Source organism: Microtus ochrogaster, chromosome 16 (assembly GCF_000317375.1).
Source record: "Microtus ochrogaster isolate Prairie Vole_2 chromosome 16, MicOch1.0, whole genome shotgun sequence".
Lineage (NCBI taxonomy): Eukaryota > Metazoa > Chordata > Mammalia > Rodentia > Cricetidae > Microtus > Microtus ochrogaster.
In genome coordinates this window covers 53,083,726-53,098,008 of record NC_022018.1, presented here as the reverse complement: position 1 = coordinate 53,098,008, position 14,283 = coordinate 53,083,726, and the positions used below count along the sequence as shown (strand labels likewise).

The window sequence follows — 14,283 nt, the reverse complement described above, 5'->3', positions numbered from 1 at the left end:
AAAAAACATTGTTTTTTCATAATTCCTTTTTTTAAGTTTTATTATGTATACAGTGTTTCTTATGCACATATGCCTACAGGCCATATCTCATTATAGATGGTTGTAAGCTACCATGTGGTTGCTGGGGATTGAACTCAGGACCTCTGGAAGAACAGCCAGTGCTCTTAACCTCTGAACCACCTCACCAGGCCCTAGAAAAACATTGTTAACTCTTTAAGCTCCACATCTCTCTCTATAGATTTACCTGCTGGCATATGTTTGATCTTGTTGTTAATCACATTTTAATTACTAATTTGAAAAGCTGCTTTTTTCCAACATCGTTAATATTTGATTTTTACATATGTTCTTGTTAAGTGCTGTGATATCACTATATTATATTGCAGAAAAATATTTCATAGAAGCGGCTGGAACTTTGAATGTCTTTCATTTTTGAAGAGCTGGAAAGATGATAACTCAGTGATTAAGAGTGCTTGGGGCTCTTCCAGAGGACGATAGTTCAATTTCTAGCACCTATTTTGGGCAGATAACAACTGCATATAACTCCAGCTCCAGGAGATCTGACATGCTCTTCTAGGCTCCACAGGTACCTCCACATACATGGCACACATACACATGAGTAAAACTAAAAGCAAAATCTTTAAGCTTTTAATTTTAGAGTAATAGCCCTTATAATATTTTTTTGTTGAGGAATTTATATTTTTTAGTTTTCCCATCAGCCCATAGTTCAATAATAGATGTTCATGTTTTATGAACATTTATGATTTTCAAAGCATTTTATTTATACTTTTATTTCATAATCATAGCAACTTCATTGGTCTGTATTGTCTGCAGATGAGGAAGCAGACTCAGAGTGGGTGGTCTGCTCCAGACTATAAATAGGACTGGATTTCCTACTCAAAATCCTGCACTCCTCTTTCTGTGCAACTTACACTAGTCATGAGCCTTCGTTATTTAGATTTCATTATGTTCCTCTACAATTTTTACAAAGCAGCAGTTTTATTCTAGGTTTCCTAAGTTGTATCATCTTAGATATCAAGTATAAATCCTATAAAGCAGCTGCTCTCAGCCAGCTGAAATTTTGCTGTCATCACCAGCATTTCCACAGTAATACCTGGGGAAACTGGTGATTGTTACAGTGGTGGTAGGTGGAAGAGGCAGATAGTATTACTTGTAGAAGTAGAGACAAGAGAGTTGCTAGAATTCTGCAGTGTGCATAGCAGTCCCCACTCCAAAGAATGGTGGTGTGTGCTGAAGTTGAGGACTTGCCTTGAAGACTGAAATGTTTACTTGCTCTTCACCTAGGTGTTCAACTTTCACCCTTTATATCTATTATGTCCTTCTTTTCCTCCCACCAAAAAAATGATTGGAAGTCTAGATTTTGAGGTAGTTTAAAATAAATGGGAGGGGCTGGAGAGATGGCTCAGTTGTTGAGAGCATGACTTCTCTTCCAAATGACTTAAGTTTGGTTCTCAGCACCCACATAGTATCTCGTAACTGTCTATACCTCCAGTTCATGGAATCCATTGCCTTTTCTGGCCCCAGGCATGCAAGTGGTTCTTTCACACATGTAAGGAAAACACCCATAAAATATATTAAAACAAATTAGTTCTCTAAAGAAAAACAAGTATGTATGTTTTGATTGGGGGAGATAAATTGAACCAAAACACATATATTTTGTTTAAAACTAGATTTTAATAATGTTTTCCTTATTTTCAAATTTTACTTAATTCATATTGAATATCAGTAAAATAAACACATGAGTTTTGTTCAGAGCTTTCAGTTTTTGTAAGCCTAGATGCATTTCTCAGAGTTATTCAGTTTGCATATTTGAAGAGACGAGTTAGAAGAGACAAGCTGGTACAAAGTTGATTGGCATCCATACTCTTCCAAAGGAATATCCCGAAATATTCTTAGTTGAAGTGACGATGCTATGTAACCTAACAGTTGCTGCTGTGTTCTTAAAAACTTATATAACTGATTCTAAAAATACACATTACAAATTTTATATAAGCAATCATTACATTTTATGACCAGATAATAATTAAAAAAGAAAGTCATGTATTATGGCTCCAAAGCTAACTCTTATGAATATTATTGTTGAGTTGATAGTGAATACTTGAACTTTAATTATGAGTTGAGAATTTCAATATGATTTTGTCAAACTATATGTATTTCAACATTATTAGAAATATTACAGTACTATCCAAGTTATTAAAATGATACTAAAAATACATGTAGTCTTCATATTGCTATTCTTGCCAGCTTTGTTTTTCTAATAGCAAAGAAAGGGCACAAATGTTACTAAGTCAAGCATTTTGTTTACAGTACAGTTCTGTTTAATACACTTGATAATGAAGGGTTAAATACGGAATATCCATCTTTTTGTTGATGAGAAAAGAATGTTCAAGCAGAAGATGTATACAGAACCACTCATGTGCAAAGTGACACTGCAATAGAGGTTTATTCTAAATATTGATGGTTGGGCAAAATTCTGAAATTTTTTGTCATTGACCATATGGAATAGAGTTTTGTTTATTCATAACATTCTACCATTATTAGTACAGTTCAAGTATTCCAAATGAATACATTGTGAATCTTATATTCAATAGACATCATTAATGATTATTTTCCAACATTCCCAAGCTGAACACTCATTCTGCTGAGAACACAACGAAATGTTGCAGGTTGTATTTCCCAGTACTTCACTGGGTTGTTGAATAGACTTATTGCACTGTACAACGATTTCTTCATCTTTGGCACTGTTGGACAGAAGTCATTCACCCCCACTTTCGTAATTGAATTATAATGAAGGAAGATTATCTGTTGTGGGTGAGGAAAGAATTTTATTTATTTATTTATTTATTTATTTACTTATTTACTTATTTATTTATTGAGCTATATATTTTTATCTACTCCCCTCCCTTCCTCTTCCCTCCCCTCTTATCCCCTCCCATGAGCCCTACACTCCCAGTTCACTCAGGAGAGCTTGTCTTTTCTTTCCCTCCTATATAGATCCATGGATGTCTCTCTTAGGGTACTCTTTGTTGTCTAGGTTCTCTGGGGTTGTGAATTGTGGACTGGTTTTTCTTTGGAAAAGAATGAATTTTAAGTGCCCAGTAAATATAAATGGAATGTGTTTTATTAACAAATAAATTTTATTAATAAGGTTTTAGAAGTCTTGCTAAATCTTGAACATCGGACCTCATGCATACTGGAGAAATGTTTTTAACCACTGAGCTACACTTCCAATCCTTTTTATTTTTATTTGAGTCAAAATCTTGCTACATTGCAAAACTGGCCTTAAACTTTTGATCTTCTGGCCTCAGCCTCCTGATTAGTACCTGGGATTACAGGTACAAACCTCTCTTCTTGGATGTAGTCAGCATTTGTTTATGATTTATGGCTTTATTTAACTGTTTGCCTTTTTGTTGTCATTATTTGTTTGTGTTTTTGCTTTTCAAACAGCGTTTTTCTGTGCAGCCCTAGCTGTTCTGGAACTCATTCTGTCCACCAGACTGTCCTCAAACCCAGAGATCATCCTGCCTCTGCCTCCAGAATGCTGGGACTAAAGGCCTGCACCACTACTGCCTGGCCTCCTCTGTGTCCTTTACATTGATATGAAAGTATATTCATTTATAGATGTTGAATACTGGTCATACCAAGTCAAGTTTAGGTATTATGCAAGTGTTTAGGGGAGAACTTGGTCACATAGAACTTGTGTCACCATCCAGAATATATTTATTGTCTGGTTATCTTAGCTAATTTGCTTTTTCCTTCTCCTTCTTCCACTTCATATGTGTAGTCTCTACCATGCCATATTAAAAACCATTGCTGCCAATACTGGAATATTTATTCCTATTACTTAATAGAATCTGCCAAGATTAATCTGAACCTAGTCATAAAAATCATGGGCAGACATTGTCTAAAACATCTGTGCATGGTCTTCAACTCTCTTCTGTTCTATATCAGTCTTGGGTTTTGTGAAAGATAGTTTTTATGTTTCCTCTTTATTTCTCCCACTGCTCAGTATCATAGCAAGGTATTATTTACAGCAGTAGCTCAATGAGAGTAACCAAGGTAGATTGGATTTGTTTACTTTGCAGATTATTTATTATCCATTTGTGACTTGTGTTCTTTTCTATATTAAAATTTTGTCCACTGTGAAATGCTAACAAAAGCAGCATGTAAAAAGTAGATGGATGTAAAAAGTAGATGGGAACTGGGCAGTGGTGGCGCCGCCATTAATCCCAGCACTTGGGAGGCAAAGGCAGGCAGATTTCAGTGAGTTCGAGGCCAGCCTGGTCTACAGAGTGAGTTCCAAAACAGTCTTCAAAGCTACAGAGAAACCCTGCCTCGAAAAACAAAACAAACAAACAATCAATCAAAAAAAAAAAGTAGATGGATGAAGAATATCCAGGTTGTAGTGCAGGGGATGGGGCATGGCTTGAGCAAACTGAACTATGCTCATGGGTGCAGAAATCCACAACTATACATAGTCCATTCTTTTAGTGCTGGAGTCTCCAGAATGCAGTGAACAAAATGTGTTTAAAAATAGGAAAAAGTCTGGGCATGGTGGTACACACCTGTAATCTTGACATTCAAGAGGTTGAATGAAGCAGGAAGATTATGGATTTTAAAAATTATACTACATAGTGAGTGTGAGACCAATCTGGACTACATAATGCGAACCTACCTCAAAAGGAACAACAAAAACAAAAATTAATACAAGTAGTAATCAGTTCTTAGCTATTTTGTTTTGCTACTTGGGGGGGGGGGTGGTCTTTGCACAGTAAGGAAAGGAGGCCTTGGGGAAAATGGATTGAAATGAAATACGGATCTTTTTTTTTTTTTTTTTTTGGTTTTGGCTTTTCAAGACAGAGTATCGTCCTGACTGTTGTGGAATTTACTCTGTAGATGAGGCTGACCTCTAACTCACAGAGATCTGCCTGCCTCTGCTTCCCAGCTGCTGGGATTAAGGCATGCACCACCATTATCCAGTTGAAATAGGAATTTTTTTTTTTATCTGATAGCCACAGATTAGATTAGGAAAACTAAAAGTTCTAGAATTATGTGTATTCGAGGCCAGTCTGGTCTACAAGAGCTAGTTCCAGGACAGGAACCAAAAGCTACGGAGAAACCCTGTCTCGAAAAATAAAAAAAATAAAATAAAATAGAATTATGTGTAAAATACTGTCTTCATTTTTGGTGACTTGTGCCAACAGAGGACAAAATGTAAGCTTCATAGAGAGTGTGAGGGTGCGGAGAATTGAATCCATTGCTTCACACATTCTATGTAAGCACTCTACTACTGAACTGTGTCTCTTGCCCGTTATGAAGCTCTGTAGTAGTTTGGATGAGAATGGTCCCTAAAGGCTCATATGTTTGAATAGTTGGTGCAAATGTTTGGGAAGATTAGCCAGCCACGGAGTAAGAGTGAAAGGTATTGACTTGTTGCAAGTGTGTTACTGAGAGGGCTTTGAGAATCCAAAAGACTCCCACCATTCCCAGTGTACTCTGCCTCCTGCTTGTAGATCAGAAAATGAGCTCTGAACTACTGCTCCAGCCACCCATTGCCATGGCTTCATTCTACCATTATAGACTCTAACCAGTGGCACCATAAACCCAAGTAACTCTTTCTTTTAAAAATTAACCTTGTTCATCCTGGCGCACACCTTTAATCCCAGCACTCGGGAGGCAGAGGCAGGCAGATTTCTCTGAGTTCGAGGCCAGCCTGGGCTACAAGAGCTAGTTCCAGTACAGGCTCCAAAGCTACAGAGAAACCCCGTCTCAAAAAAAAAAAAAAAAGTTACCTTGTTCATAGTGTGTTGTTATTGTAAAAAATTATTGTAAGGTGTGTCATTTTTGTTTATGCTGCATTTGTTTGACTCTGTGAAGCTGTGATTCTTTGCCTGTTTAAAACACTTTATGGACTAATGAAGAGCTGAACAGCCCGTAGCAAGGCAGGAGAAAGAACAAGTGGGGCTGACAAGCAGAGAATGAGTAGGAGAAATCTGGGAAGAAGGGGGGACAAGATAGAACAAGGAGAGGACGGCACCAGGGCCAGTCACCCAGCCAGCCATGGAGTAAGAGTGAAAGTAAGATATACAGAAATAAGAAAAGGAAAAGCCCAGAGGCAAAAGGTTAATTTAAGAAAAGCTGGCAAGAAACAAAACAAGCTAAGGCCGGGCATTTATAAGTAATAATAGTCCTCCACTGTGTGTATTTATTTGGGAGCTGGGTGACGGGTCTCCCAAAAACCAAAAGACCAAAAGAGTCCAAAGCTCAAGAGTAAAAAACCAATAACTTCATATTACAGCAACAGAAATAAAACTTAATACCTGCTCCAAATAGTGATTTTCTGTTAATTTCATTCTCTGTGTGAATGTTTAACCTGTATACCCACTTCTAACCTAACACCTGGATCCTAATCCTCTTGCTTTGCCTTGTGGAATGTTTATAGAACAAAAGGAACAGATGGTTATGCTTAGTGTCCTGGCTTGAGAAACTTCAACAGCTTGAAGTTTGCTTGGTAAACAGTGACCTCAATAGTTTGAGTGAGGTGGATGTGCAGGTGGAGGGGTCGTATTCTTCCTGGGTGGTATTCTCCTCACACTCTCCTACTCATACCACTGGCACTATTATGTCCAGAGTTTTCTTGTTGCTCACTTTGATTGAAATACACCAGTGTGTCCTACACAAACTCAAATGCCCATTTCTACCAAACACAAGTAGAATGTTTTACCTGGAGGTATTTCAACTCTTGTAATCCTGAAGGGATTTTTTTTAGTTTATTGTGTTCCAAGTGTATCTCTCTCACACGTGGTATATTAGCAAAACTTCCATTTTCAATATCTGTGATTCTGTTGTTTCCAAGACCCAGCCTATAGGTGATATAAAATGTATTGTGGTTAGATTTGATAAAAGTATGTTGAAACCCCCACAACCCTATGTAGGATATGAGCCGTGGTTCTCTCCTTGTTTTCGCTTTACACTCTTCTGAGTAGGATCACTGTACATTCTCAAAAAACTTCTTAAATGCTTTGGTCATATATACTACCATGTTTCAGTGAAAATTTTTTTGAGAATTTTTACCTTTGTAGTTCTTTGTATCGTTTAAAATCTTCAAGTTCCACAGTTGAAATTTTATTAAAATCTAAATGAAGCTCCAGTAAGGTTGGTGGTAGGCCTAAAAATAATAATTTTGTGATTATTTATTTACTTTGTAAAATTTTCTACAGAAAAAGCAGTAGGCAAGTTTGACTCTTTCAGGCAAACTCATACAATGTCCAGAGGTTACCTGTTATGTTATTTGTTTCTTAACATCATCAGTATATAGGATTTTATTTTTTGCATGTTTAGTCCATTGCAGCACTTAACCCTTTCAGTCACTAATAGTTATTTTATAAGAAATGCACTTCAGTGCCCTGGCACATGACAGGTGACCTATCAACATCTGTTCTTGTCCTTTTCCTCTTGGTGTGAAAGAGACTGACCCGGGCACTCAAGCAAACCTCACTCTGGTGGTCATATATCAATGTATTATTTGTCAGCCTGTGGTTCTGGTTACCTTTCTCGAAAAACTTCTCGCTTTTAACTTTTGCTGAAACATTTCAATTAATATTAGAAACCGATGAATAGAATTAAAATATCTTTTCATTATCAGACTTCATGGATAAATTTATTTTTGAATCCAGAATTTAATTTGAATTTAAAAGTAAACTAGAGTGAAAAAATTTTCTAAATTGACAGGATTATAATTGTGTTTTTGCTTGACTTGGGTTATATTTATGCAATGACTATATGTTACTTTCAATTATCAAACAAAGGGCCTGTCACCAAAGAATTAATACTCTGATGAACTACTAGATAATGTCCTCTATCAGCCTATTCTGGAGTGGAGTATAGGAAGCTGGAGAAGAGTAAACTCAGTGGGGAGCTTAATGAACTTAAGGGCCCATTGCCTTAGGACATGAGGAATGTGGATGACCAGAAAGCAGAATGGGGCAAAGCTTCTAAGACAGGCATGAGTGGAGATAATGCAGAGATGTGGGTCTAGCAAAAGCCCGTCTGCTGTTGACAGTTATTAACATCTTAAAGATAGGAATATCTGTCCTACCACAAACTACTCCCCATCCACATGCAGTAGAATTTCCCACACAAACAGGAAAGAAAGGCATCTTCCTACTTTCCTCCTGCCAACTCTTCCCAATAAGACTTGCTCCTGGGATAGCTGCAAGTTCTATTAGGATAGAAGTTTGACATGATGACTGTCATATTTCAGGGAATAACTTTGTTTTCAAGAAATAGTTTAATTTTTGAAAAAATATTTATTATGTAGTGTTCTGCCTGCATGTATCCCTGCAGGCCAGAAGAGGGCACCATATCTCATTACAGATGGTTGTGAGCCACCATGTGGTTGCTGCAAATTGAACCTCAGAACCTCTGAAAGAGTAGTCAGTGCTCTTAAACTCTGAGCCATCTCTCAGGCCCCCCTTAAGAAATAGTTTCTTAATGCCAGGGAGATAGTGACAGAATTGTTCTGTAAATTGATACATTTGATTTGGTTTGTCTGTAAAGATATAATTTTTAAGCTCTGAAATAATATTAAAAATTAAATTGTTTTGATATTTGAGGGAAATTGTAATTACAGTATATTTAGTATAGGAAAGAATGGCCACAAACACTGATATCATCCATAAGCTGCTTATTCCTACCCATCAACTCTTCCTTTGCCCACCCCCTCCTCTTTGCCTTCACTGCTTTCCTTGCTCTGGCTTCTCTGTACTCTGTGCCAACGTACATCCAAGAAAGGAAACCTATGCTTTGAACTATTTATTTATTTTTTTATTTATTTATGTCTCTGCTCCAAAAATTACAAGATTTTAGGTTTTTAGTGAACACCCACTTTATTTAACTCTAAATAAAGGTGATTTATGTCTAAAGGTGTGGATTAAACTGGTTCTTCCTTGTGGAGGAAAATTATTTTCTGACTTTTACTTTATATATTTTTCAAATATGTGAAAGATAATTAATTTTTTTAATTTAATTTATATGGGTTTTGCCCCTATGTATGTCTATGCACCACATGCAAGCCTGGTACCTGAGGAAACCAGAATAGGGTTGGTCGTAAATGGCCATTTGAGCACTAGGAATTGAACCTGGATCATTTGGAAGAGCAGCCAGTGCTGTAAACCCTACTGAGCCATCTCTCCAGCCCCATATAAGTTGATTTGTATTAAAATAATAATTTCACTGTATCTTATACTCTTATTTATGTTTGTTCACTTTGGATCAGAGTAATAGAACAGGCTAAGTTGCTATTTTTACTGGTAGATAGTGAATTACTACTGTTCGAAATTGGAAAATGTTGTTAATATGGTATATTTTTGAACCAGTTAATAACCAACACAGAAAAGAAGCCTTTGTTGGAGATGAGGAAAACAAGATTGTGAGCCTGAGTTCCAATAAAGGCAGTCAGTCCTACCCAGCTAGTGATCAGGTAGCAAGTTCGGATGTAAGTTCTTTAGGACAGTGAAGAAGCAGTTCTCCTTGGAGTGCTGCTTCAGGTCCCATTAATCTGTACTGATGCAAGGCTCCTTCTAGTGAGACTGTTGTCATAAACTATGTCTCAGATACTGTCTTCAAGCCTTTCTGTGTATTAGCACATTAATCTTCACCATATCCCTGGGAACATGTTACAGATGACATATTCTTCTTGCCAAAGCCAGTGCTGCCCCCATCTGGCCTTCCAGAGTCTGTTCACCTCAGCTGCAGCAGCAGAGCCAAGGTCTCACCCCTCCTACTTTCTCTGCTTTTTACTCTACAGAATTCTCCATCTCTACAGAACTTCATGGATTGACAGGTTTTGAAGAGTAAATGTCAGAAAAAGGAAGGAAAATAAAAAGCTCATTGCTTTTCAATGTCTATTCCTACTGGGAAAAAGATTATGATGTAATGTTGTAAAAAAGATCACTGCATATGTTTATATGTGAAAAAGTACTAGATTTCATCCTCTGATCAGATACACTGGCACTGGGGTTTCTGATTATAGTGTAGTCTGACAGTATATACTAGAAAGTTTGAAGTATTACAGGTTAAGTGTGATAATACCAAATAACGATGTATGCGCATTGAAAGATGGTATTTTCAAATACAAACCTTTTGGGATTGAGGTTAGTTTTGCCTCAGCAATCCTGATATGGAATACTGTCACCCCTTCAAATGCTCCTGGTTCTATTCCATTGTTATCAAGAGGGTTTGCACTCATTTCTGTGAAATAAATGACATAACTCAGCACACATCTGTTAAAATCATGAAAACTCATAATGCAGACAAGACATCTGAAGAATATTGGGAAAATGTGTCTTGGTCATATACACTCATTTCCACTCAGTATACCTACTTCTGTTTACTTTATTATTATTATTATTATTATTATTATTATTATTATTTACATTTTATTGATATTTATTGAGCTCTACATTTTTCACTGCTCCCCTCCCTGCCTCTCCCTTCCCTCTGCTCCAAACCTCCCCCAAGGTCCTTATGCTCCCAATTTACTCAGGAGATCTTGTCTTTTTCTACTTTCTACTTCCCATGTAGATTCTGTTTACTCTTCTTTCAACCGCAGAAACACTGTTTTGAATTTTGTGAACAATAAATTCTTTTTTGTTTTTATTTGTTTTGAACTACTAAGTAGCATTACTTTCCAGTATGCCATGAGCATGAAGATTTAGTCAGTTTATGATAATTTTGCAGCAGGAAAAAAAAACCACTCTCTAAATAATTCAAGGTATTTGTGTTTTCCATTTTGTGATCTCCTAAATTTTGTGCTGTATGCACATGCTCATGGAGGCCAGAGCTTCATCTTGGAAGTCATTCCTTAGATGCTGTCCACATTTTTAATGGTGTTTTAAATTGGCATAAATTACTTGCACATAACCACCTTAGATTTGTTTGTTGAGAATTTTTTTCCTGCCAGGTAGGCTAGGCTAGCTGGCCATGAGCCATAGGTATCTGCACATCTCTGCTTGTTCAACTCTGGGATTACAAGTATGCACTACCATGCCCAACTTTTTAATGTGGATTCTGGAGATCAAACTCAGGTTCTCAGATATGTGCAGCAAGCACTTTACTTTCTGAGCTATCTCCTAGCTCTGCCTCTTAATTTTTAAAATATCATATAAAAATTATAAATAGAAATTTAACTTAGAAGAAATGTAAGAGGATATTTCATAAGTACTAGGTTTTGATTAAAAGAACATTTGAGCATGAACCTTGTCCAGGTGTTTGAATGACTGTTGCAGGCAGATGGCATAGTTGTATGAAGAACAGTACAAATAAAATTGCGAGACTTAAATTATATAATAAAATATTAATAGTCTTAAAATGTAACCAAAATTAGATTTGTGTTCCAAACAATAAAAGAATTAATTTTGTACATATTTGAGTAATTTATACACTATATTAAAATACTATCTTTAAATTTAATAGGTTTTATTAATTAGGGTTCAGGTCCCAAAAGCAGAACAAAGTGTGTCACAAAGTTCTTGAAAAAGAGAGACAGCATCACAAAGCTTTCCTTTGTGTCCTGTAATTTTTCACACTTTAGTTTATAAGTAGCTTAATAGATTGAAAGATTAATTTATGAAATTACTTTGAAAATTAATAATTTAAATTTGGCTATTAATTACAATTTCAAGATGTCCCATTCATTGGGAAAACTTACCCAAAACATGTAAAGCATTCATTCCTTTGAACGTGTCTTTTTGTATTTTCTTAACTTTATTATCATGAATTCTGAGTTCTGCTAATGATTTGGGAAGGTTAAGTGGAATTTCACTTAGTTGATTGTGGGATAAATACAGCCTTCTCAACTTCTTTGTGGTTAGAAAGGTTTTTGGGTGAATCTTTGTTAGCTTGTTGTTGTTCAGAATCAGAGCCTAGATAAAGCAGAGAAAGAAAGACGGTTTGAGGCAGTTATTCTCAACCTGTGGGTTGTGACCCCTTTAGGGGCATGGAATGACCTTTTCACAGAGGTTGCCTAAGACATATTGGAAAACACAAATATTTTCATTATGATTCTTAACAGCAGCAAAATTACAGTTATAGAATAGCAATGAAAATGATTTTATGAGTGGGAGTTACTACAACATGAGAAAGGGTCACAGCATTAGGAAGATGGAAAACCACTGTTTTGAGGGAATGGTTTGATTTCCTGATATTCTACAGTAATTAATCATGAAAATCTATAATTTCTACCATTTATATATTAACTAAAGATTTGTATTATACTTTCAGCCTTAAAAATGTTAAGTTAGAACAGTACAGTGCTTTAATGTCTGGTGCTAGTTAGATATAATCTCATTTTTTTAAAACTTTGAATTAGTTGTTAATACAGTCATAGTAACCATTCACATGGCAATATAACAATAAAGAAGATAATATACTTCTATTTTTTCTCTCTGCTATATTGAATAATTTTTGATCTTTACCAGCAGTGGTGGCAGGTTTCTTAGCATCTTTAGGATTTTTTTTTTGATTCTCTAATAATCTGGTTCTATCAAGTAGCATCTTGAGATTTATTTCTTTTATAAACTTTGTCCTTACTCTGTTCTTCCTTTTGTTTCTAGACAGAGTCAATATGTCCTACTGGAATTGCCCAGAGTGTTTCTCCTTTGCACACACACTCTGGCTGCGCAGAAAACTCCTTCAAGGGTGTGTTCACTCATTTTACTCTTTGGCCGTTGTCTCTCTCTTTAATCACCCTCTTTCCTGACAAACTATGTTGTTAAAGGTTTCATCTGAGAAAAATTAATCCTAGGAGAAGAGGGGAAACTGTTTCTCGTTGCCATCCAGCAAAAATAGGTTCCTTTCTGAATATATGGTAACAGCTACGGATGTATTTCCCCTTAGTTAGCAGGAAAATGAGTTAAGAGTTGACTTTAACAACGTAGTGGATCACAAAGGTGGCTTATGACTTTTCCTTGACCCTAGGAGGTTAAATCTATTTTTCCTTTGAGTAGTACAGTACAGGACACAATGAAGAAAAATGATTTGGCAATGAATATATATTCAATAAGATCTTGCCATGGTGTTCAGGACTTAATGTCTTTTGTCATTTATCCATTTGTTTTCTGGTTAAGATACATAATTTTGGATTGTTGAAATTACATAAAAGGAATGATGAGTAATAAAACTAGGGTAAAAGCTTTTCTTCAACTTTTGTTCAGCTCTGTCAAATGCTGAATGACATAATGTCTGGCATGATGGGATGGCAGAATAACCTGAGGTCAGCTGTACTCAGTGTTGGCTTTTACACAAGGAAGTAGCTGTCCTGCAGCCCAGATACATCACTAACAAACAGTGTAGAAGAAAATGTAGTGTGCAGTCACTGTAACAGCAGAGAGAAGTGAGTGGGGTGTGTTCCAGTCATTCTGTGTGTTATCTTTTCTATGAGAGTACTAGCACCAAACAGGCAGTTTGAAATAGAACAGAGATTCCTAGGATGTCTAAAACATTTTGATTTCTCTTTTAAGACAGGAAATTTATTAGGTATTATAATTAGACTTTTCTAATTATGCAGCATACCACTACTTCAATTATAAAACAGCTGCTTGTGAAAGTGCTTTCACCTGTAGCAATGACAAGTACTTGTTACTCCTACTTGGGAAAGCAAGTAAAAAGAAGCAGTTAAGCCCAGGAGTTTGAGGCCAGCCTGGGCAACAAACATATCCTATAAAAACTTAAAATAAGCTGGGCAGTGGTAACACACTTTTTAATTCCAGCATTTGGGAGACAGAGGCAGGCAGATCTCTCTGAGTTCAAGGCCAGTCTGATCTACAGAGCAAGTTCCAGGATGGCCATGGACACATGAAAGTGGTTTCTATCGGCACCTTTGGCCAGTCTACTCACACTAGCCTGACAGTGATACTGGGCACAGCTGAGGAAATTCTTATCTTTGAGTAACAACTTACATGTATTTTCTTATTTAATTTTATAAGCCAGTCTACAAAATCCATGCCATTATTATGCCCTTCTTACTGCTGAGGAAGGTAAGACTACTTTCTCTGTTATTTAGCTGATAGAGCCAAGAGCTGTGTCCAGGTTCACCCAACACCAGAACATTCATCCTTAACACAGTACAATATACAAATTGACTTTAAAAATATTAAAGGCCGGGCGGTAGTGGCGCACACCTTTAATCCCAGCACTCGGGAGGCAGAGGCAGGTGGATCTCTGTGAGTTCGAGACCAGCCTGGTCTACAGAGCTAGTTCCAGGAC

General features: G+C 36.6%; 2 protein-coding genes across 5 annotated transcripts in view; one reads left to right on the top strand and one right to left on the bottom strand.

The window, feature by feature from the left end:
* Positions 1–14,283, top strand: part of Cenpp (centromere protein P) — a 198,050-nt gene that overhangs the window by 81,534 nt on the left and 102,233 nt on the right. The window lies entirely within an intron of this gene.
* Positions 1,706–14,283, bottom strand: part of Aspn (asporin) — a 27,808-nt gene continuing 15,230 nt past the window's right edge. For all 4 annotated transcript variants that reach the window (XM_005355168.3, XM_005355169.2, XM_005355170.3 and 1 more), the window contains 5 exons: positions 11,729–11,942; positions 10,159–10,269; positions 7,093–7,186; positions 6,743–6,881; positions 1,706–2,820 (listed from right to left, as the gene is read on the bottom strand). In XM_005355168.3, coding sequence (XP_005355225.1) covers positions 2,623–2,820; positions 6,743–6,881; positions 7,093–7,186; positions 10,159–10,269; positions 11,729–11,942 — 756 coding nt within the window. In that variant the 3' untranslated portion in view covers positions 1,706–2,622. The remainder of the gene's footprint in view (positions 2,821–6,742; positions 6,882–7,092; positions 7,187–10,158; positions 10,270–11,728; positions 11,943–14,283) is intronic.